General features: G+C 36.0%; 1 protein-coding gene and 1 long non-coding RNA gene across 2 annotated transcripts; one reads left to right on the forward strand and one right to left on the reverse strand.

The window, feature by feature from the left end:
• Positions 1-2,746: 2,746 nt before the first annotated feature.
• On the reverse strand, positions 2,747-5,997 carry LOC9304337 (putative chaperone protein ClpB2, chloroplastic). The gene is made up of 5 exons (XM_021016781.1): positions 4,724-5,997; positions 4,441-4,625; positions 3,728-4,350; positions 3,166-3,643; positions 2,747-3,070 (listed from the first exon to the last, which is right to left on the reverse strand). The coding sequence occupies exons 1-5, from the start codon at positions 5,961-5,963 to the stop codon at positions 2,780-2,782; spliced, it is 2,817 nt and encodes a 938-aa protein (XP_020872440.1). The 5' UTR covers positions 5,964-5,997; the 3' UTR covers positions 2,747-2,779.
• A 2,678-nt stretch (positions 5,998-8,675) lies between these two features.
• LOC110226899 lies at positions 8,676-10,843 on the forward strand. The gene is made up of 6 exons (XR_002330777.1): positions 8,676-8,822; positions 8,925-9,069; positions 9,235-9,281; positions 9,374-9,707; positions 9,846-9,961; positions 10,572-10,843. It is a non-coding gene; the product is annotated as an uncharacterized LOC110226899 (long non-coding RNA).
• Positions 10,844-21,123: the final 10,280 nt, after the last annotated feature.

The following is a 21,123-nucleotide window of genomic DNA, read 5'->3' on the forward strand; positions in this document are numbered from 1 at the left end:
AGGTTATAGCTCAGTTGAAAGTTGATTTAGCAAAGGCTTTTAAGCTTAGGGACTTAGGTCCTTTGAAGTACTTTTTAGGCCTGGAAATTGCTAGATCTGTTGAAGGCATATCAATATGTTAGAGAAAGTATACATTGGAACTACTAGAAGAAACGGGTCTCTTAGGTTGTCGCCCTTCTTCAATACCAATGGAACCTAGTCAGAAGTTGACTCAACATAATGATGAACCAGAGATAGAAAATCCAGAAACTTATCATCGCTTAGTTGGCAAACTAATGTATCTTACGATCACAAGACCGGATATAACATTTGCTGTCAACAAGCTGTGTCAGTTTTCTTCCTCTCCGAAACGGTCTCATCTCAATGCTGCCTATAAAGTGGTACATTATTTGAAAGGCACAGCTGGTTTGGGTTTGTTTTACTCATCCAGGTCTGATTTGTGTTTAAAGGCATACACTGATGCAGATTGGGGTTCTTGTGTTGACTCTAGAAGATCTACATCAGGTTATTTTATGTTCCTTGGTGATTCATTAGTGTCTTGGAAATCAAAGAAACAGGACATGGCTTCTGCTTCTTCTGCAGAATCTGAATATCGGGCGATGGCTATGGCTAGTAAAGAGATTGTGTGGCTTGTAAAACTTGTTGCTGAGTTTCAAATACCTCATACGAAACCAGTACCTATGTTTTGTGACTCCACTGCAGCTATTCACATTGCTAATAACTCGGTTTTTCACGAAAGAACGAAGCACATTGAGAATGATTGCCATATCACTAGGGATCGAATAGAACAAGGTTTGTTGAAGACTCTGCACATTACCACTACTTCTCAGCTTGCAGATATTCTAACTAAACCCTTGTTTCCTTCCCTATTCAATTCTCTTTTGAGCAAGATGAGTCTTCTTTCAATTTACATCTCATCTTGAGGGAGGCTATTGATATATAAGTTTGGTTTAGTGTAAACCGGTTAATCATGTTGATAACCGGAATACTCTTGTATAAATAGAAGGTTTCTGTTGTAACAAACTTTCAAGAGAGTCAATGAAAAATTCATCTTCTTCGTCGTTTCTTCTTCGATTCTCTCTTTAACTATTAAAGCTGTTTATGTCCGGAAGTTACAGCCTCGTCCTTGGCTTTTTTATCGACAAAGAAGAGCAGAACACGAATACTCTCCAGCTGAAACTTACATTCTTTTTGACCCATTACGGTCTCAACAATATAAGCTCAAATTTCCAGAGTTGGAGAGAAACCATGGAATAATTTGTTCTAGGGATGGTTGGTTGCTAACATACGATAGCGGTTATGCACTCTTTCTTAACCCGTTTACCCAGGAGAGCTTCTATTTAACCGAGGGGTCTCCCTACAAAAGAAGCTATTCTTTAGCTTTCTCAGCTGCTCCTACATCAGCTAGCTGTATGGTGATCTCGTACCCCCAAATATCTTCATGCGCATCTGTTGTGATCGATACTTGGCGGCCTGGTGAAACCGTATGGACCACCCATTGGTTTAAGAATCAGTTACCCAAGCGCATATGGGGCAAATGTGTCTTCTCAAATGGTATGTTCTACTGTCTCAGTACCTGCGGCTACCTTGGGGTTTTCGACCCGTCTAAATCAACCTGGAATATTCTTCCTGTGAAACCATGTCCCGCCTTTCGTGGTCGTATACCAGTATTGATGACGGAGCATGAAGGAGACATCTTTGTTATAGTTTATAAATTATACATGTAAAAACAACAACCCAATGGTGCTTAAACTAAATTTTAAACGCAATGTATGGGAAGAGAAGAAAGATCTTGGTGGCTTGACAGTATTTGCAAGTTTCCCTTCCTCTTTTGCAAGAGCTGGTCTCTCGACAGAGCAGAGGAACAAAATATGTTTATCGTATAGGGATAAGTATGGGCGATATGACGTGTCCTACTCCGTCGGTGATGAGAAAAGCTCTTATCCCCCTCCAGAAACCGTTTTGAGCAAATCCATTGTTTGGGTGGAGCCACCTCATAACTACGTTAATTTGTGACTTCATCATCCCCTGTATTATTTATGCATTTTAAAAGTCTGATTTGAATTATTTGCAAGTCCTTTTTGCATTGTAGCTCGGACACTCTAAGAATGGGACAAGTTTCTATCAATCCAATGCCTTCTCTTTAAAAGTTAAAACACATTGTACCTCGAATAGTCAATGAATTCACTTTAAAGGCGATCGTGAATTACCCTGTATCTTCTTTTTCTTCTTCTTTTTCTTGTTGTAATGGTCAGAAAAACAAGTAAACAACAAAGAATAAACCACAAGAACACATGGATCTCCTTGCCAGTTCTTCTTCACTGCATACTTGGCTTCTATTTTCCTCATGCCATTCATTAGATTGCATATAAAAAAAATGCACATACAAACCAAAATCATAACAGGGATGTATCGTAATAATCCTTAGTTACCATCAATAGGTGGGATCTGAAGAAATTTCTTGACATGTATATCGCTAGGGCGTAAAATGATCGGTGAACAAAGTCATCAAACTCACTAACCAGTTGTGTAAAAGAGAATTTAAGGTCCACCATGGAGTTTGTATATATTTCTTTTGCAAACTCCCGGAAAAGATTCCGGTTTAAGATCGATAAACCCATTTATTTGTTTTTGTTTCCCAACATAATGATTAATCCTTCTTAAGATTTGGAAAGCTTATATGAGCAAAGGTAACACAAATCTTACATATAAACTAAAATAAAATAAAAAACAGAGCGTAGAGCAATATGAATCTAACTTTCAATCTTAAGATCGTTCTTCAATCTATCACTATGACTTCATTTTTTATTTTTTTGTTTGAAGTGACGATGTGATCTTCTTCATTGCTTCTTCCCCTCTTATTTTCTGAGTGAATCACAACATCTAACGTTTGCTCTGTCTTCTTCGCAACCACATTCTTATCTATTCGGTAGACAAGATCAGTTTTATCCGCGTTTACATCAATGCACACAATGGAATCATCATTGATTTCTTCTCGCACAATCATCATCGATATATCTGTGACCACATTCCTCTCTAGCCATCTTCTAATAGGCCTAGCACCATACACCTACAATAATAATCATACGTAAGTGATACAAATGTAAAAATCTAAAGCAAGCACAACATATTTATTAAGTGATGATAAGGAAAAAGGACATTTACCGAGTCGTAACTCGCTGCTAAAATGTAGTCCAATGCATCATTTGTGACCGTCATAGATACACCTTTCTCAGCTAGCCGATTAGCAACATTGTTCACTTGGAGTTGAACAATTTTTGTCAAATGCTCGTGGGACAAAGGATGAAACATCACTATCTCATCCAATCTGTTTAACAGCTCTGGCCTGAAATGTTTTTTCACCTCTTTCATTGTGTTGTCTCGAGCCACTTGCATTGTCACTTCACCAGTAAGCCCTGAAATAAGGTGGTCAGCACCAAGGTTAGAAGTCATTATGATCACTGTGTTTTTGAAATCGACTGTCCTCCCATGCGAATCGGTTAATCTCCCGTCTTCTAACACTTGAAGTAGCGTGTTGAATACAGTAACATTGGCCTTTTCAACTTCATCAAATAGTACAACACAGTAAGGTCGTCTCCTCACGGGTTCGGTTAGTTGTCCACCTTCTTCATGACCAATGTACCTAAAAACAAAGTACTATCATTTGAGTTTCCATTATACCATTAATCACAAACGCACATAAGAGGCTTGAGTTATAAGCAAGTACCCGGGTGGTGCCCCTATAAGTTTATTAACAGTGGATCTATCCATATACTCCGACATATCAAGCCTAACAAGTAGGTTTTCATCGTAAAAGAGTTGCTCAGCAAGAGCTTTAGCCAGCTCAGTTTTACCAACACCAGTTGGACCGAGGAAAAGAAAGGAACCAGATGGTTGTTGTGGCCTTCCTAGTCCAACCCTTGACCTTAGAATTGCCGCAGCTACAGCTTTCACGGCTTCGTCTTGTCCAACAACTCTCTCGTGCAACCTATCAGCAAGAGAAATCAGCCTCTTCTTCTCGTTCTGGTCAAGTGCAGTCACTGGAATCCCAGTCCATCGGCTCACTACCTCAGCAATATTCTCTGGCCCAACAGTTTCCGTAAGCATCACGTTATCTTTAACACTCTTTTCTAATTTTGCTATCGCGGATTCTACTTCCTGAATTGCCCCATATCTTAGATCAGCAGCTTTAGGAAGGTCATATTGTCTCTCAGCCTCTTGTAGAGCAATCATGAGCTCATCTCGTTTCTGTTTAAGACTCCGAGTTTCATTAATTATCCTTTTCTCATTCTTGTATTTTATTGTAAGAGGCTCAAGCTTGTCCCTCAAGTCATCAAGCTCTTTCCTCACCTGCAGAATAACAAATCAAAGAAGCTCGTATATAAACAACACTTACTAAGCAGACTTATATATAAAGAACATGTTTTCAAAGTAATATACTTCGACTAGGCGAGCTTCGCTAGCTTTGTCGTCCTTCTCCTTTTCGAGAGCATGAATCTCTATCTTTAGTTGCATTGTTTTTCTTTCAAGGTAATCAATTTCTTCTGGTTGACTATCAAGCTGGACTCTCACATGTGCACAAGACTCATCAACCAAATCAATTGCCTTATCCGGTAAACGTCGAGCTAAGCAAATACAGAACAGAAATAGAACACAAATCAGCAAAAATAAAATAATTATCATAAACCAAGGACATCTTAAATAGAAAGATCGCGCAACAGACCAGTGATGTAACGCGCAGACAATTGAGCAGAAACAACAAGAGCACTGTCTTGGATACGAACACCATGGTGTCCTTCATATTTTTCTTTAAGCCCTCGAAGAATACTGATAGTGTCAGGGACACTAGGCTCAGCTACATACACTTGTTGGAACCTTCTCTCGAATGCAGCATCTTTCTCGATATGTGTTCGGTATTCCTCAAGCGTAGTAGCACCAATGCAACGAAGCTGACCTCTTGCTAACATAGGCTTAAGCAAATTAGCAGCATCCGTGGAGCCACTTGCCTTTCCAGCACCAAGAGCCATGTGGATCTCATCGATAAAGAGAACAACTTTGCCTTGAGCATTCTCAACTTCTTTCAAGACCGACTTCAATCTTTCTTCGAATTGTCCACGTAGTGTTGTTCCGGCAACCATTGCACCCAAGTCCAAGGAAAAGAGCTTTACATCGGTAAGATTGATAGGCACGTCTCCTTTCAATATCCTTTGAGCCAAACCTTCAACCACAGCAGTTTTTCCAACACCTGGCTCACCAATAAGCACGGGGTTGTTCTTGGTTCTCCTTGAGAGAATCCCAACAACTCTTCTAATCTCCTTGTCTCGGCCAATGACAGGATCAAGCTTACCTACTTGCTCAACCAAATCTATCCCATAAGTCTTCAAAGCCTGAAGGTTTACCTCGCCACCAAGCTTCTCCACCTCAGACTTAACCTTCTCTGGTACAGAACCAGCTTCTTTCAACAAATCCCTGATTTGAGAATCATCAAGAAGACTAATCACCAATGCCTCTACTCCCACACTGGTCTCCCCGGGCTTCGTTTGTGCACGATTTAAGACCATAACAAGACTTGCATTGTTTTGAGGAATGGTTCTAGTTAAGAAGGGAATGGGATTTTGAGGTATGTTAAGACCTGGATATTGAGGAATGGCCCCATTCGATATTGGAGGAGTCTGTTTTGGAAGATTCTTACGACTTGGGTATCGAGGAATGGCTCCAGTTGGTGGAGGAACCTGTTTTGGGAGCTTTTTTAAGGCTTGTTTGATGACTTTGACAGCTGACTGAGCCAAGAGTTCGCTTCCTCCTGCAGTGGTGATTGCTCGATAGAAAACACCAGTCTTGTCAGAAATCAAACCAACTCCGAGATGCAGAGGAGTTACTTGAACATGTGACGATACGATGGCAAGTGTTCGAGCCTTTGCAAGTATAAGCTGGACCTTGGGGTCAAATCTCGTATAATTCATCTTCCTCTAAAACCTGTGAAGCGAGAAACCCTAAAACCTACTCAAGAGATAAACGAATATGATCTAGATAGAAATTCGTAGGAGAGAAGGCAAATAAGGGTTTTTAGGTTTAGGAGAGAAAAGACTTTTTCTCTGATTCAGTTTCTGTTTTGTAACTTTTTTTTTTCGATCAAATTCAGTTTCTGTTTTGTAAAAACTAAAAAGTTATAACGAGTTTGTGTTGTTGGTTGGGTAAATGAGCTCGGTTTTAGCTGAAGCTTTGCAAGAGCTTTAATGACTCATGAATTCAGGTCCCCTTTGATGGAGAACCAAGGTAGAACTTAAGATCATGTGGTTGCAGTAAAGATATTAAGTATGCCTAAATGAAAAGAAAGGAGAAGTGAGTCTTCGTCTTCAATAGGCTAAGGTGAGGGTGGTATTTGCGAAGCATAGTATCATTTTCTTTTGGTATTATTCTCCTTGACGCATGATGTGTAGGTTTAGATCTGATTGTATAGGATAAGATTGGTGTGAAGTTATGACGATGATTGTTGACTTTGATATGTGTTAGTAATGATGTTTGATAATGTGATGTTATATATGATATATTAATTATGATGATGAGTATGTATGTGTGATGTATGTATGACTGGGGAGAATCGAGCTATGGGCCGTGGTCTCCTTAGTAATGTGGACGGTGATGGGCCGACGGGTTACATGCTGGTCAAGAAAGGTTGACGAGCCCGGAATGCATGGGAGTGTCTGAGTCACGAGGGCCAGCCTCCACTCATGAGGTTCTAGTCGTCACGAGGATGACTGGACCTAACGATACGTATGTGTGTGTTAGCATGGATAAGATAGTTGTTATGAATGTGATGTTAGACGTTAAAACATTGTAGGTGGATTGTTGTGTCTAAGTTTATATGTCATGATTATGGTTGTATAGCTTGAGAAAGTGTTCTATGTTTCAGTGGGCAGAGTTTATTCCCCTCACTGAGTATTCTTTACTCACCTATTTTTCCCCTTTCTCCTCAGATGAGTAAAGCTTCAGGAGTTGTGTGCAATAATGTTTTATTCGTGTGTGAAGTTTAAAGAAAACGTTTTGGTAAGATCTGATGAATAACATGCTGTTTTGGCCTGTATGGAGGGACGGGTGTTACATTTTGGTATCAGAGCCGGTTAAAGCCACTCCGGTTCTGACCCGGAGGATCAAATTTTTGAAAATCATATTCATAAAAAAGGTTAAAAAAAAAAGTTAAATGTTTGAATAATTGATTATGTGTTTTGCTTGAGTTTGATGATTGATTTTTTTGATTGAATTAAAATGTTTGTTTGATTGAGTGAATTTTTATGCATGCTAGGTTTCTGTTTGGGAAGACTTAATTGCAGTCCCGTGTTTTTGGAATGTAAATCAGATCCTCATGTTTTATTTACTTTAATGTGTGGTTAAGAAGTGTCAAAGAAGGATTAGTTTATTAGAATTGCCAAGAAAGGCCAGAGGATGAGGTAATGGAGAAAGGAAAAGAGAGAGTATTTAAAAGAAAAAAAAAGTGTCGAAGATATATGAGGTAGAAGAGAGACGAATTCCCTAAGAGACGAGTAACAATGTTAAAGTGGCCAAGGACAGGTGAAAGAGCTCGTAAATCTGATGGAGAAAGTGGGAAGGAACACATGCCATTGAGCAGATTATGAATCAGGGATTTGAGAGCCCACATAAAGGTATAAGGGTTATCATCTTATATGGATTTGGTGCTGGAGAAAAATATCTATTTGTGCGACATACATGTCAACAACACTACAAGTAACTATGGAAGAGTGACGGTTTCACCTAGAAAAACTAAAGAATATCATATAAGATTTGGAAAAGCTTGAGAATATCCTATAAGCTTTGGGAAACCTTGAGAATATCTTATAAGCTTTCGGAAAACTTGGAAAAAATATTTCTAATGGATGTTACACCCACCATGATAATCAAATCCGGTAAGGTGGATTGACATAATGGTTACCGACCCAACGCATAGGATCTCTTTTGGCTGGCTATCTCAAGTCAAAAGGAACCTTATATAATAACATAAAGAGCAAGGAAAATCTCTTAAACTCTCACTACATGAACACTGGTATGGAAACCATTCTTGAGAGAAGAGACTCAAAACCAATGGAGGTATGATGGAAAAAAAAAAAAAAAGAGAGAGAGAGAGTAGGATGTTAGCTAGCCTCGCAACGCATGTGAACCCGCAAGAACACGTTGATGGATATGTTAACCTTGATTATGTAAGTTGTTGGTTGTGATTCTTCTGTTTGAGCATAAAAATATGATTATTGTTTTTGCGCCAGAGTTCACTGCAAGTAGGAAAGTGGAAAAATTTTCTAAGCTACCAGAGTGGTGCATCATAACCATTGCTATGAACCAAGTCTTGGTTTATTAAAAAAAAAAAGGGAAGCAAGAAATCAAGGTCATTCCCTAGTACAGAATGAGTGGGGGAGGTGTTCGTTGGATGTACATATAATAAGTAGTAAGTAAATTATTTTCTCTAGAAAGAAATCACCGCCAAAAATTCGAGGACGAATTTCATTTAAATGGGGGAGATTGTAACACCCCACTCCTTCATTGTGAGGCCCATGCCCATGAGGGGAACAAACAAAACCACTAAACCCTAAAACGTGTGTATGTATATATGTATATAGTGTCACTTCACCGCATCAGCCTCTCACGTCTTTATTATATCCATCACGTTCTCATCACTCATCTCAATCCCAAGCCTTCATCACCATTGACGCTGAGATCGGAGCTGCCGTACGTTGTGTTTCGTTTGATCACGTCTAAGTGGGGAGAGAAAGCAAACATGACATATCGTCACCATTCAACACCGGTTTGATTAGGTGAGTAAAACCTATCATAGTTATGTCTTATCCTATTGGAATTGTCTCCCTTAGCTATTGGATTCGTGGCTTAGGTATCAATTATTGGTTTTTCTCGTGAAGGAGTGAAAGAAGAAAACAATGTCAAGTAGTGGATTTGGTGACCCGTTTATTGATACGTCTGAAGTAAATTAAGGCAATTTATTTACGGATCTGGATAGCCCTTGTTGCCAAGATTTCAGAACAGTTTTCTGATTCTCAATCAGAGGTAAGGTCGATCAGGAAATCGTGTTTAAAGTTGGCGAAAAGTCACAGTTATCGGAGCCCAGATTTTTCTATCTGAGAAAAATTGCAGTTTCAAGTAGAGGTTTTGAGGATTGATTTCCTATTGACGTTGAAAGAGTTATATTGATATTTTGATCTCTATGAATAGATCTCGCTTCAAGGAAGCCATAGCAATTGACGGTTTGTCAAACGGAGGTATATTCCATTCAAAATTCGTCTTGTAAGTTGTTGAAAAATCACATGTTCTGATTTCTGGAAAACTTAAGTTATTTCAGATAAAATTTCAGATTCAAGTTGGAGTTTTGTAAGGCTCATATCTTTCGAAGCAGAGAGAATCAGTTGACCTGTAAAGTGTCTCTGAAAAGCTCATATTGTCTAGAATGCACAGCATGTGGCGGAGATTAAATCGAGGTTATATTTAAGACGTTTTAAATATTTCTTTCTCGCCAAGTAACTGCAGACACTGTCCAAATCTATGCTGAGTATGAACTAGAAAACAGTTGGTGGGTGATTGATGGCAACGTTTGGAGGTCGAAACAGCGTCTGATCGGGACGAAATTTGGCGGAGAGCTTCATGGTACTACTGGCTAGATTATCAACGGTGGGATTGCATTTATAACGGTTAGTTCTTGACTTATGCATATGTTTCCGAGACAGTTTTGTGTGAAGTAAATTATGACGAGTTTGTGTTGTTGGTTGGGTAAATGAGCTCGGTTTTAGCTGAATATTTGGAAGAGCTTTAATGACTCATGAATTCAGGTCCCCTTTGATGGAGAGCCAAGGTAGAACTTAAGATCATGTGGTTGCAGTAAAGATATTAAGTATGCCTAAATGAAAAGAAAGGAGAATTGAGTCTTCGTCTTCAATAGGCTAAGGTGAGGGTGGTGTTTGCGAATCATGGTATCATTTTATTTTGTTATGCTCCTTGACACATGATGTGTAGGTTTAGATCTGATTGTATAGGATAAGATTATGTGAAGTTATGAAGATGATTGTTGACTTTGATATGTGTTAGTAATGATGTTTGATAATGTGATTTTATGTATGATATATTAAGTATGAGTATGTTAAATATGATGATGAGTATGTATGTGTGATGTATGTATTACTGGGGAGAGTCGAGCAATGGGCCGTGGTCTCCTTAGTAATGTGGACGGTGATGGGCCGACGGGTTACATGATGGTCAAGAAAGGATGACGAGCCCAAAATGCATGGGAGTGTCTAAACCACGAGCACCAGCCTCCACTCATGAGGTTCTAGTCGTCACGAGGATGACTGGACCTAACGATACGTATGTGTGTGTTAGTATGGATAAGATAGTTTTTATGAATGTGATGTTAGACGTTAAAGCATTGTAGTTGTGTCTAAGTTTATATGTCATGATTATGGTTGTATAGCTTGAGAAAGTGTTCTATGTTTCAGTGGGCATAGTTGATTCCCCTCACTGAGTATTCTTTACTCACCCTTTTTACCCTTTCTCCTCAGGTGAGTAAGCTTCAGGAGTTGTGTGCAATAATGTTTTGTTCGTGTGTGAAGTTTAAAGAAAACGTTTTGGCAAGATCGGATGAATAACATGCTGTTTTGGCATGTATGGCGGGACGCGTGTTACAAGTGATTTCATGTTTTCCAGCCAAAAACGTGATTTTGTGTTTTCCTGCCGAAAACGTGATCCTGCGTTTTCTCTCCAAAACGTGATTTTCCGTTTTTCCGCCAAAAACCTGATCCCGCGTTTTTTCGCTAAAAAATGTGATTTTCCGTTTATCCGCAAAAAACATGATTTTCCACTTACTCGCTAAAGATAATATTCAGTTTTTTCCACACAAAATGATTTTGTATGAAAAATAGATAGGGGCAAAATTGTAAAATGATAAGTTTATGGAACCTTGCCGCACCACAATTAGATAATTGTAGGTTTTTGATACGTTTACGTTTAATTAACGGTTACGGTTAGTATATTTTGTTAACCATAACCAGTGTTCAAGAAAGCGCTAGGCGCTTAGCGGGCGGTGACCCAGTGCCTAGCGCCTAGAACGCCTAATCGGGGCCTAGACGATTTTTTAGGCGGTTTAGACGTTTATAACACAAAACATTATAAATATGATATTATATATAAAAGTTATATAAAATATCTATATAAAACTAAAAAGTATCTATATATAATAATATTTGAGAAGTGTTTTTGCTGACGTGTCAGACTCTCGGCTCTTGTTGAGTCATTTATTTTACGTAATTACTTAATTACTCTTGATGAAATCTAATTAATTTTGAAAAAATTAAATTGAATTTCGGAATTAACCAGGAAAAAATAATTTTGGAAACAATACACATGATAATTAACCAAAAAAAAAAAAGGAACAACGAAGTACCAGTTAGGAAGCTTTAATTGAATTATTAGATCTTCGTCGTGTGAATATAATTCTTCTAAACGAAGGCAAAACTTGAAATCCTAACATAAAGCATATATTCATAGCAATAACAGAGATCTAATAATTTAGTGATAGAATTTCACCTGTTGATCTGTCGAAGCAGAATAGTCAAGCTTCTCATAGTATCTTGCCCATGTTATGTCTTTAAGACGTCAATACTATCCTGCACCCTATAATTCTAACCAATGAAAAGAACAAATATTTATTACCTTGGATACAGAGTTGACGAAGAAACCTTGGATAAAAACTCGACGAAGAAACTTGTAAGTGTTAATGTATGATGAAGCTTCCATGAACGTGAATTCGTGATCATAATGAAGAAACGTGTGAATGGAGACGGTTGATGGTTTTTTTTTTTTTTTTTTTTTTTTTTTTTTTTTTTTACTTTTTGTGTAAACAGATCTGTTTCATAATTTATCGGAAAAGGAATTATACCAAAAAAAAAATCGGAAAAGGAAAATATTTATTATAATATTGATATATTTAAGATGATAATGTCAAATATCCGAAAATTATTAATCGGAGCATTAATATAAACATAAAAGAATACTATTCTAACCTTACTCAAATTAATAAGATTTAGATATCCGAAATTAATCGTAAACGGCTATTAATTGTTAAACTAATTAAAATAAAGATCAAACGTACCAGAATAGATGAAATTTTTGGTATGATCGTCGTGTTCGTCGTCGTTTCAATCTAAATATTTGGAAAAAAAAACGAACAAAAAAATAATATGTAGATCAATGAAAGAGAACCCACCAATTTAGAAACGGTTATCACGCCATCGTATTGTTCGTCGGATGATTATAAGTCTCTAATCCGGAGATTGACTTGAACCCTGACAAAAACATATATTCATAGCATAAAATCGTAAATAGAAGGTAGAAGACCACCTATTAATCGGTTGTAACCTTGTGCAAACTCGATTTAATTTTGATGAATGAAATGTTGGTGTGGTGTCAAAACTTTCTTGGGGAGACTCGAAGATGAGAGAGCTGAAGTCAGAGATAGGCAGAGAGGTTTACATGTGAATTAAGGTATGGAGTGCTAACGTGAACATGAACGTGAACGGCGGTGATTTTTGCACATAATAGCAATTAGATCGAGTTTTGGAAAAAAATATGGATCAGCGTGACATGACGCATATGGATACCATGCATGTCTATCTATTGTAAATCAAAAATTATATTATTGTTCCGCCTTATTTTTGAAACAGAAAGGAATTTTCCCTTAAATTTTAATATATTTTATAAGATAGTATCAGATATAGTAGTAAATCTAAAATAGTTGTTATTATTCTATATTTTTACCGAAAAAAGTAAATATTATTTTAAATAAACATGGATAACAATGAATAAATGGCAGTTTTACAAATATTTATTATTATGATAGTGATTTGCTTATTAAAATATGTAAATTTTCTTTTCTTTTTATTTATCGTCGAAAAATTTAGAAACTCTAAATCATGCACCGCCTCCTATTCAATATAAATACCTTGCTCATGGTATTCAATTTCAGATCATAACTAACCCTTGTTTTTTTGTTCTTTTTTTTCAAACTTTTTTTTGCTTCTACGTAATTTTAATTTTTCTTTTTATTGTAGGGTGGATGTATGGAGGGGACGATGTGAACTGGTGTATGGAAAATTTGGACCTAATTCAATGAATAAACAGGTGATCTTATAGTTTATATGTACAAATTTGATTTTTTTTTTTTTTTGTATTTATGGTTTCACTATTTTCACCACTAATCAATTTTTATAATCAAAAAGTTTGGTTTCAACTTTTGAGAAGGTAATCATCGATGGTTTGGTATGTTTCTTTTTGTTGTAAAAAGATGAGGTACCTCCCGATTTTGTTGAGGTACATGTTCTTATTATTTTCAAATATGTCTTTTCTCAGAAGAAACACTCAACTTTTGATAACACAGTTGCCACAAAGTCAGAAAGATGACTTATTTCAGGGATGAATCTTCAGAGGAGGCTAATTTTTGTCGTTAATACAATTTAAGTATTCCTCTCTTTAGATTAGGGATAACAAACTTGGCTGTTAAATTCAGGAATTACTCTTCGTTGCCAATCTCTCTCCCCAAACTAAAATATTACATATATGGAAGTAGTAACTTAAAGTTTTTGGTATCGAGGTCATTCTAAGGCACTGAGATTCGGACTTTGGTATGTATAGGATTCGTTTTCCATGCACTAAGATTTAATTATTGTTTAATTTATTGGTTTTTAGGTTTCTTTCCATGCTCTGATGCGTTTTTGGGTGTGCCAATGGAAGCTTGCATCACTCTTTACTCCAAGCGTAAGTATGCTCTGCATTAGCTTCTTCTGTTCCATTGGTTATTATGGGTTTTGACTTTTGAGAAATATACAACAATTTAAAACCAGGTTTTGTTGTTGATTGGTTCGGTTTGTATACCATATTTTGCTAAATACATATGACCATAAATAAGACCAAAGGAGCTGGGTTAGCTCCTTTGCCAGCTAGGTTGACTTCGTCTCCTCCCCGTCTTGCGGATTTCCGTTATTCAACGGGTATATTTGAGAAGTATACGGTACTAAAACCACAACCATTGATCTTAGCTTGATCGGTTCTTCCCTAGGATTTATACATAAAAGTAAATTGTTTTGTTTAATAATTTTTCATTGCATGAACTTTCGAGACAACAAGTGGACAGAAGTGTAATGTCATCAAAAGTCAAATCAAACACTGTGAGGAACATAATAGACAACGTTGGCTTCTTTCGCAGCTGCTCAACGTTGTCTCTCCCGATGGTCCCAACACTCTCTTTTTCTTTTTTTGTCAACATTCAAACGTTGTTTAAAATAAATAAAAATGTTTAACCTTAATCATCTTTCTAGATCTTTAAATGCCTAAAACTTCAACTTAATCAGTCAGCAATCCGTCACGTTAATGATTTTGAAAGGAAGACTTTTGTTTTGTTTCGGTTAGTTTTGTTTGTTTAGTATTTTAATCACAAGATAACTCTAATTTCCCATTAGAGTTGTGTTAATTGTGTTGATTATGATTTGGCGTTCCAATTCTGATATTATTTTTATGTTGTAAATCTTAAACTGTTACGTTATTGTTCTATCTTCCTATGTGAGAAAAAAGTAAAATGTTTTAAAATTTTGACATGGATAATAATATAATTGTAAATCTATAATAATTATATTATCATTTTATTTATCTTTTTCAAAAAGAAATATATTTATCTTAATAGATTTAATATGATAATGTCAAATATAGTTATAAATCTAAAAGAGTTATGTTATTATCCCATCCTTTTATGAGAAAAAAGCAGATATTCTCTTAAACTTTTAAATTAACGTGGATAATAATAAATAAATGATAATTTTACTAATATGATAATGATTCGGTTTTAATCTTACCAAAAAAATAAATAATGATTCTGTTTTAAAAATATATAAATTTTCTTTGTTTAGTTGTAGATATTGTCATATAAAAAATTCTTAGATCCTCCACTGCCTTAATTTTATGTAAATATCTTGCTTGATATTTAATTTTGATTTGATATCATAACTAATCCTTGCTTTTTTTTTCGGCACTAACCATTGAATTTTTTATACTGCCATTTAATTCTTGCATAAAAAATAATAATTAATAGTAGTGTTTATTATGAATGCAGGTTTGTTTTCCATAAAAACTAGATTGGATTTATGGAAGCACGTCATTGTTTCCAGTGCGAGGAAACAAATGTCGTATCACTGCTGTTGTGGCTCTTTAGTACTTTCTTTTCTGTTTATGGCTTTGCTTCGGTTGTATGGTTAGTCATCAATCATTGATCTTCTCATTGTTTGAATATTGTTGCATAGGAAAAATCTTCTTTTTTAATGAATCTTTCAAAAGTTGGGTCCATGCTATTCTCAGTGATTGATTACGTTTATTGAATATTTGTGTGCTTCCTCTGCTGATATTCTAACTCATGCTTTATTCGTCGTCTTTGATACACTCTGATTAACCATTGTGCACCTCTAGAGTCTAATTTGCAATATTAATGCAAGTCTCTTTAACTTACGGATTATGAAGAGCATCCTAAGATCGTTTAATTTGATTCAGGCTTTATGTGGCTAATGTTTGGTCTTGGATGTGAATTAGTCTATCATGTTTCTTGGAAGGTAGGAAGCAATCTTGATGTTTACCAAAATCCAATGTGCTCTTTTGTAGCTCAGTTTTGAAATATGTACTAATTATTGTAGAGGGAACCCGAAACAAAGAGACCATATGTATGATTTTATATGCGAAGAGAAGCTCCGAATTTGAAATCGTCTCCACTCCGGTGATATGTGGCCATGGTGTGAAGGAGTCTGGAGCCATGGTTATTTCAGATTCGAACATAACTGTAATTGTTAAACTAATAAAAATAAGATCAAACGTACTGGATTGATGAGAATTTTTGGTGTTCTTCGTCATGTTCTTCGTCGTATGGATCTAACAAAACAAAAAAAAATATATATACCCCAGAATTTTTTTTTGTTTGTTAATAGAGAGAACCCACCAATTTTGTAGCGTTGATTGTGACATCGAATTGTTTGTCGGATGAATATAAGTCTCTAATCCGGAGACTGAAGTTGAACCCTAACAAAAACATATATTCATAGCATAAAATTCATAAATAAAAGGTAGAGCATCACATAGCTTTTTCTTCAAAACCAACACATCTCTCTTTGTAGCCGAATTACTCTCCAGTTTGGTATATACTTAAATTTTCCAATGACTTCCTTCTCGAACCTGGAGCGTTTTTGCTTTGCCGGATATTTTTAGGATATGGCTCTTATGTATCTCTTGTGAGTCACTTGATATGTTGTTTAGGTAAAACTTTTGGTTTGAAAGAGAATGATCTACGACAAGCATAATCGGTTATTTGTTATATATGTGGCCATGTTCATATTGCTTTCTCCACAAGCAATTTTCCAGTTTTGTAGCATTCGATATTTAAATTTAAAAGCTTCAATACGTTGTATACATGTGTATGTATGTACATATATGAATTATTCTCAGTTGCACATAGTGGTTTCTAAGGGATAGATACTTGCTCTCTGTAATCCTCTCATTTTTAGTACCTATCTTCAGTGTTTACTTTGCTAAGAGCTTCTTGATAGGCATACATCTTTGCAATCTCAGATCAATATACTACAAATACATATACGATACAGTTAAGAAAATGATATTTCTCTTACAACTTTTTATATGGGTTTTATAAACAAGAGATCAATTGAAGGGTTACGCAGCGACCAATGGCGAAGGTAGAGACAAAGATACTACAATAGGGACGATAAATATGACACGATATATACAAAAGAGATGCCTGTTTCTATACCATTGAAATTTTACGTACATAACTACTTCAAAGAGCAAGATGACTTACTTGATAGGTAAGAGATATGGTAAGAGATTATATTTTTCAATTATTTGTTTCCAACTACGAAAAACTCCAGTGACATACAATCTAAAAGCATGAATATGTCATAAAATCAAGAATACAACAAAAACCAGGAAGATGGGCCCAAATTAAAGTCCGAAACTGGACGTGGGGAACCCACAGACAGTGGCGGTCGGAGCGTTACAAATATGAAAGAAACGAGGAAGCGTGAATATGTCATAAAACCAAGAGTACTACAAAACCAAGAAGATGTGCTCAAAGAACGAAACTGGACGTGGGAACCCACAGACAGTGGCGGTCGTGGCATTACAAATATGAAAGAAACGAGTAAGCATGAATATGTCATAAAATCAAGAGTACGACAAAACAAAGAAGATGGGCCTAAAGACCGAAACTAGACGTGGGGAGCCCACGGACAGTGGCGGTCGGGGCATTGCTAATATGAAAGAAACGAGTAAGCATGAATATGTCATAAAATCAAGAGTACGACAAAACAAAGAAGATGGGCCTAAAGACCGAAACTGGACGTGGGAACCCATGGACAGTGGCGGTCGGGGCGTTGCTAATATATTGTTGGTTTAAATATATAGATTTTTTATATTTAATTCTATTATATATATCAAGATATAAACACTAATAATTGTTTGTGATTCAAAAACACTATTAATTGTTGATTACTAATAATATATATCAAAAGTTATAGCGTTTTATCATAATTCTATATTAATGTCGTTATAAAAATTAGACTCTTGACAAAATTAATTCAATAAATATCCCTAACTTGATAACCCTAAATATTAATTATTAATTCTGGTCTTAATCAACATACAACCCCGCGCTGGGCGCGGGGACCTCCCCTAGTGAAATAATAAACAAAAACTAGAGAAAACATTTATTTATATTTATATTAAACAATATAAGAATATTTATAACTATATATATAAATAAAACTCTAATTTAAACTGAAAAAATACATTAAACAAGTTCTATGTAATTTTAGGCTGTCAAAACGGTTATCTAGGCGTCGCATGAGAGTCTAACGCTTAGTCGGGGCCTAGGTGACCGCCTAAACCGCTTTTTAGAACACTGACCGTAACTAACCTATTTTTACGGTTAACATTTACAGTTTTTAACCATTTCATACGTTTACGGTTGAGAAACGGTTCGGTTACGGTCCGAAATAGTGTTACGGTTAGCTTTTGGTCATGCCTACTCATGGGTTAATCTCCAACTTCGATCTACTTTCTAAAGTAAGTTTGAAGCTTCTTTTTCCATTCCAATTTCGAAAATTTCTCTAAAATGAAAACCTCAAACCTTCTATGTTTTCTGTGTAAATTTCCGACATCTCAGACCCCTTTCGGTGTCATCTCGGACATCATTTCTTCACGGAGTTTTTGTAACTCCGATCTAGAAGCTCAGGTAATCCCTTTAGCTTTCGCCATTAACCTCCGAAACCAACAAAAAATTTCTTCGATTTCTTCTCTTTTCTGAAATCAAAATTAACCATTCTTTGATTTCTCCATTGTTAGATATTACCCAAAATGGAGCTCAACTTGTTTCATCAAACCCAGGTAATCTTCTAAACGAATTCATCCTCCGATTAGAATATGATTTCTGTAACTTTCACGTGTAACCCGTTCCCTGTTTCCTTGCTTGCAACAGTTCGATCCTAGAAACACTAACCTCGTTTCTTTGTTATGACTTATGCGATTTCGATGTCAAGCTTCTAGTCACAGCAACACACTACAAGTAAACTCTTCTAAACTTTAGTTTAGACTTTTGAATTGGTAAATATCAGTAACTTAGATCTCAGGCTGAAGCTCTGATTCTTTTTACTGTATTTAGCAAGATTATACACTTGTTGTTAGCTACACGTAATTTAACTTCATCATCAACTTCTTCACAGAACCATGAAACTTCTAAGACCCTCTGATGCTTGATCTTAAAACATGTTCCAGTACATCAAGTAGTATAACAATTTATGTCTTTACCTTGTTTACTTTCTCTGTACTTTAAATATTGAAGATATTTGTGACTTATCTTCAACATGTCTTGATGTCTAAAGCCTCATTGTTTGTAATTCTTAAAGCCTTGCAGCTCAACAACAACACTCTTTCAAACATGTCTTGATGTCTACATCACTAGAAATAATTGCTATGGTAACTCCCAACTACAAGACACCGCAGCTTTCAGTTTATCAATTCCCCACTTCAGCTAAAACCAGAAAACTACCTGTTCTCTTTGCTTCTCTGAGGCACCCATTGATCCTGAGTTTCTTCTCACCGCTTCAGATGACTCTGAGCCGTACCAGATCTTCTTCAAATCATTTACCAGTAATGATTTACTAAGTAGGTCTGCTGGATTGATTGATGTGTGAAACTTCTCAACCAAAACTTCCACCTTTTTCTACCATGTCTTTAATAAAATTGTGCTTCCCAGCTATATGTTTGGTTCTCTCATCGAAAACTTTGTTTTTTGCCAGACATATAGCACTTTGTGAATCTAAGGTCCGTTGATACAAATATGGCAAGTTTGGTCTTCGCATGATCAAGTGGGGAAAGGTGTACCAAAGGTCGTCTGGGGAAGCTTTTAGAAGGTGTAGAAGATCTCCAATTTTCCATAGGTGGCTTTGCGGCAAGCATAAAAGAAAGAAAAGACAAGTATTTTAGAAAGAAAAAAAAATGTGATTTCATGTTATTCCGCCATAACACGACGCTTCACCCCAAAAAAACGCGATTTTACGTTTTCAACTAAAAAAGAAGTGAAAAACGTGATATTGACAAAAAATAATTGATTCTGGAAAGAATATAGTATACTAAATTATTCATTTAAAATGGAAGTTTATATATTATTTTATTACATTTTGACTAAAGAAAATCTGTAAGTTGTAAAAACTATCTAAATTTGTACAATCGGATACTAGAATAATTTTCACTTATAAAAGTGGAAGTGAAATTAAATATATAATTGAATATATTTAAGCGAACTTAGAAAAGGGTAATATTAATGCAGATATATAATATTTATAAGTAAATAAGGAAATACTTGTAAGAAAATAATAATAAAAAAAAAAGAAGCAAACAACTTGCCGCACCACCGCAAACACCTTTTGACTCCGACTTGTGCTCTTTGTAGTTTAAACGAAGGTAGTCACACTCAACATATTCTTGAATCCCATAAGTCTTGAAATGCATTACCATCGTCATGTTTGAATCACTCAAACAACTTATTCTATAGATTCAGTAGACTTGTGAATCGCTCTAAAAGAACTTACAAATAAAAACACAAAGAACTCACAACTTTGTGAAGAAAAAAAATACTTTTCCATTAATTTTTAAATCGATCAAGGGTGATTTAAAATAACTAAGTGCTGAGAGTTTATAGCTCATAGAAAACGATCCTAAGGTTCTAAAACAAGAAAAGAATCGCAAAAATAAATGTAAAGAGCTGTTGGAAATTTGAATGTGAAATCATATGCCAAATAAGGAAATATCTTCTTTATTGTATCTTGAAAGCTTGGGCAGAAAGGTGAGACTTCTTGGGACATTCTGGGATGTGTGGGGGTCTTCAAAATGTAGCAACAGTGACAATGAAAGAGCTGTTGTGAATTAAAGCTCCTTGGATCCAAATATGGCAAGTTTGGTCTTCGTATGATCAAGTGGGAAAATATGGACCATAGGTCGTGTAGGGAAACTTATAGAGGGTGTAGAAGATCTCCTAGTTTCAGTAAAAGACAATTTCCATAAATAGCTCTGGGTAGGTGAAGGTATGGTCAGAATGGAGTATCTCTCGACCATCTCCGATATAGCTCGATGAAATACAAATTTTCCTCGCCAAAACTTCTTAAAATAGGCTGTTGGTCGGTGAATTATCAATATGTGTTGAGTAAATATGTCGTTTGATTGGTGAACTTGAATTTGGGGCACTCTAGTAAGGCTCTCGTGAAAACCAGTTGGATTAGCTCGATATTATTAAATTATGGCTCGACCAATATTTTTAAAATGTCCACAATATTGGTGAATCTAAAAGATGTGTCGAGGGAAATTAAGTTTTGGTTGATGAATTTGAACTCAGTTTGATACGGGTGGATCTTCACGGCATTCATGTTTATTGGCTCGTGTTTTTCTGATTCTGTCTCGACCAAAGATCCCCAAATGTGTAACTTGTTGATGAATTTTCAATTTTGTTCGGGAAAAGTC

This window comes from Arabidopsis lyrata, assembly GCF_000004255.2.
Source record: "Arabidopsis lyrata subsp. lyrata unplaced genomic scaffold ARALYscaffold_7, whole genome shotgun sequence".
NCBI classification, from domain to species: Eukaryota; Viridiplantae; Streptophyta; class Magnoliopsida; order Brassicales; family Brassicaceae; genus Arabidopsis; species Arabidopsis lyrata.

What these genes read in the sequence shown, in the direction of transcription:
- LOC9304337 (XM_021016781.1), bottom strand. Translation starts at nt 5,963, where the DNA reads ATGAATTATACGAGATTTGACCCCAAGGTCCAGCTTATACTTGCAAAG. An exon ending in GTCTGCGCGTTACATCACTG is followed by an intron (nt 4,626 to 4,723) that starts GTCTGTTGCGCG and finishes GTATTTGCTTAG; the next exon opens with CTCGACGTTTACCGGATAAG. An exon ending in TAGCAGCGAGTTACGACTCG is followed by an intron (nt 3,071 to 3,165) that starts GTAAATGTCCTT and finishes TTATTATTGTAG; the next exon opens with GTGTATGGTGCTAGGCCTAT.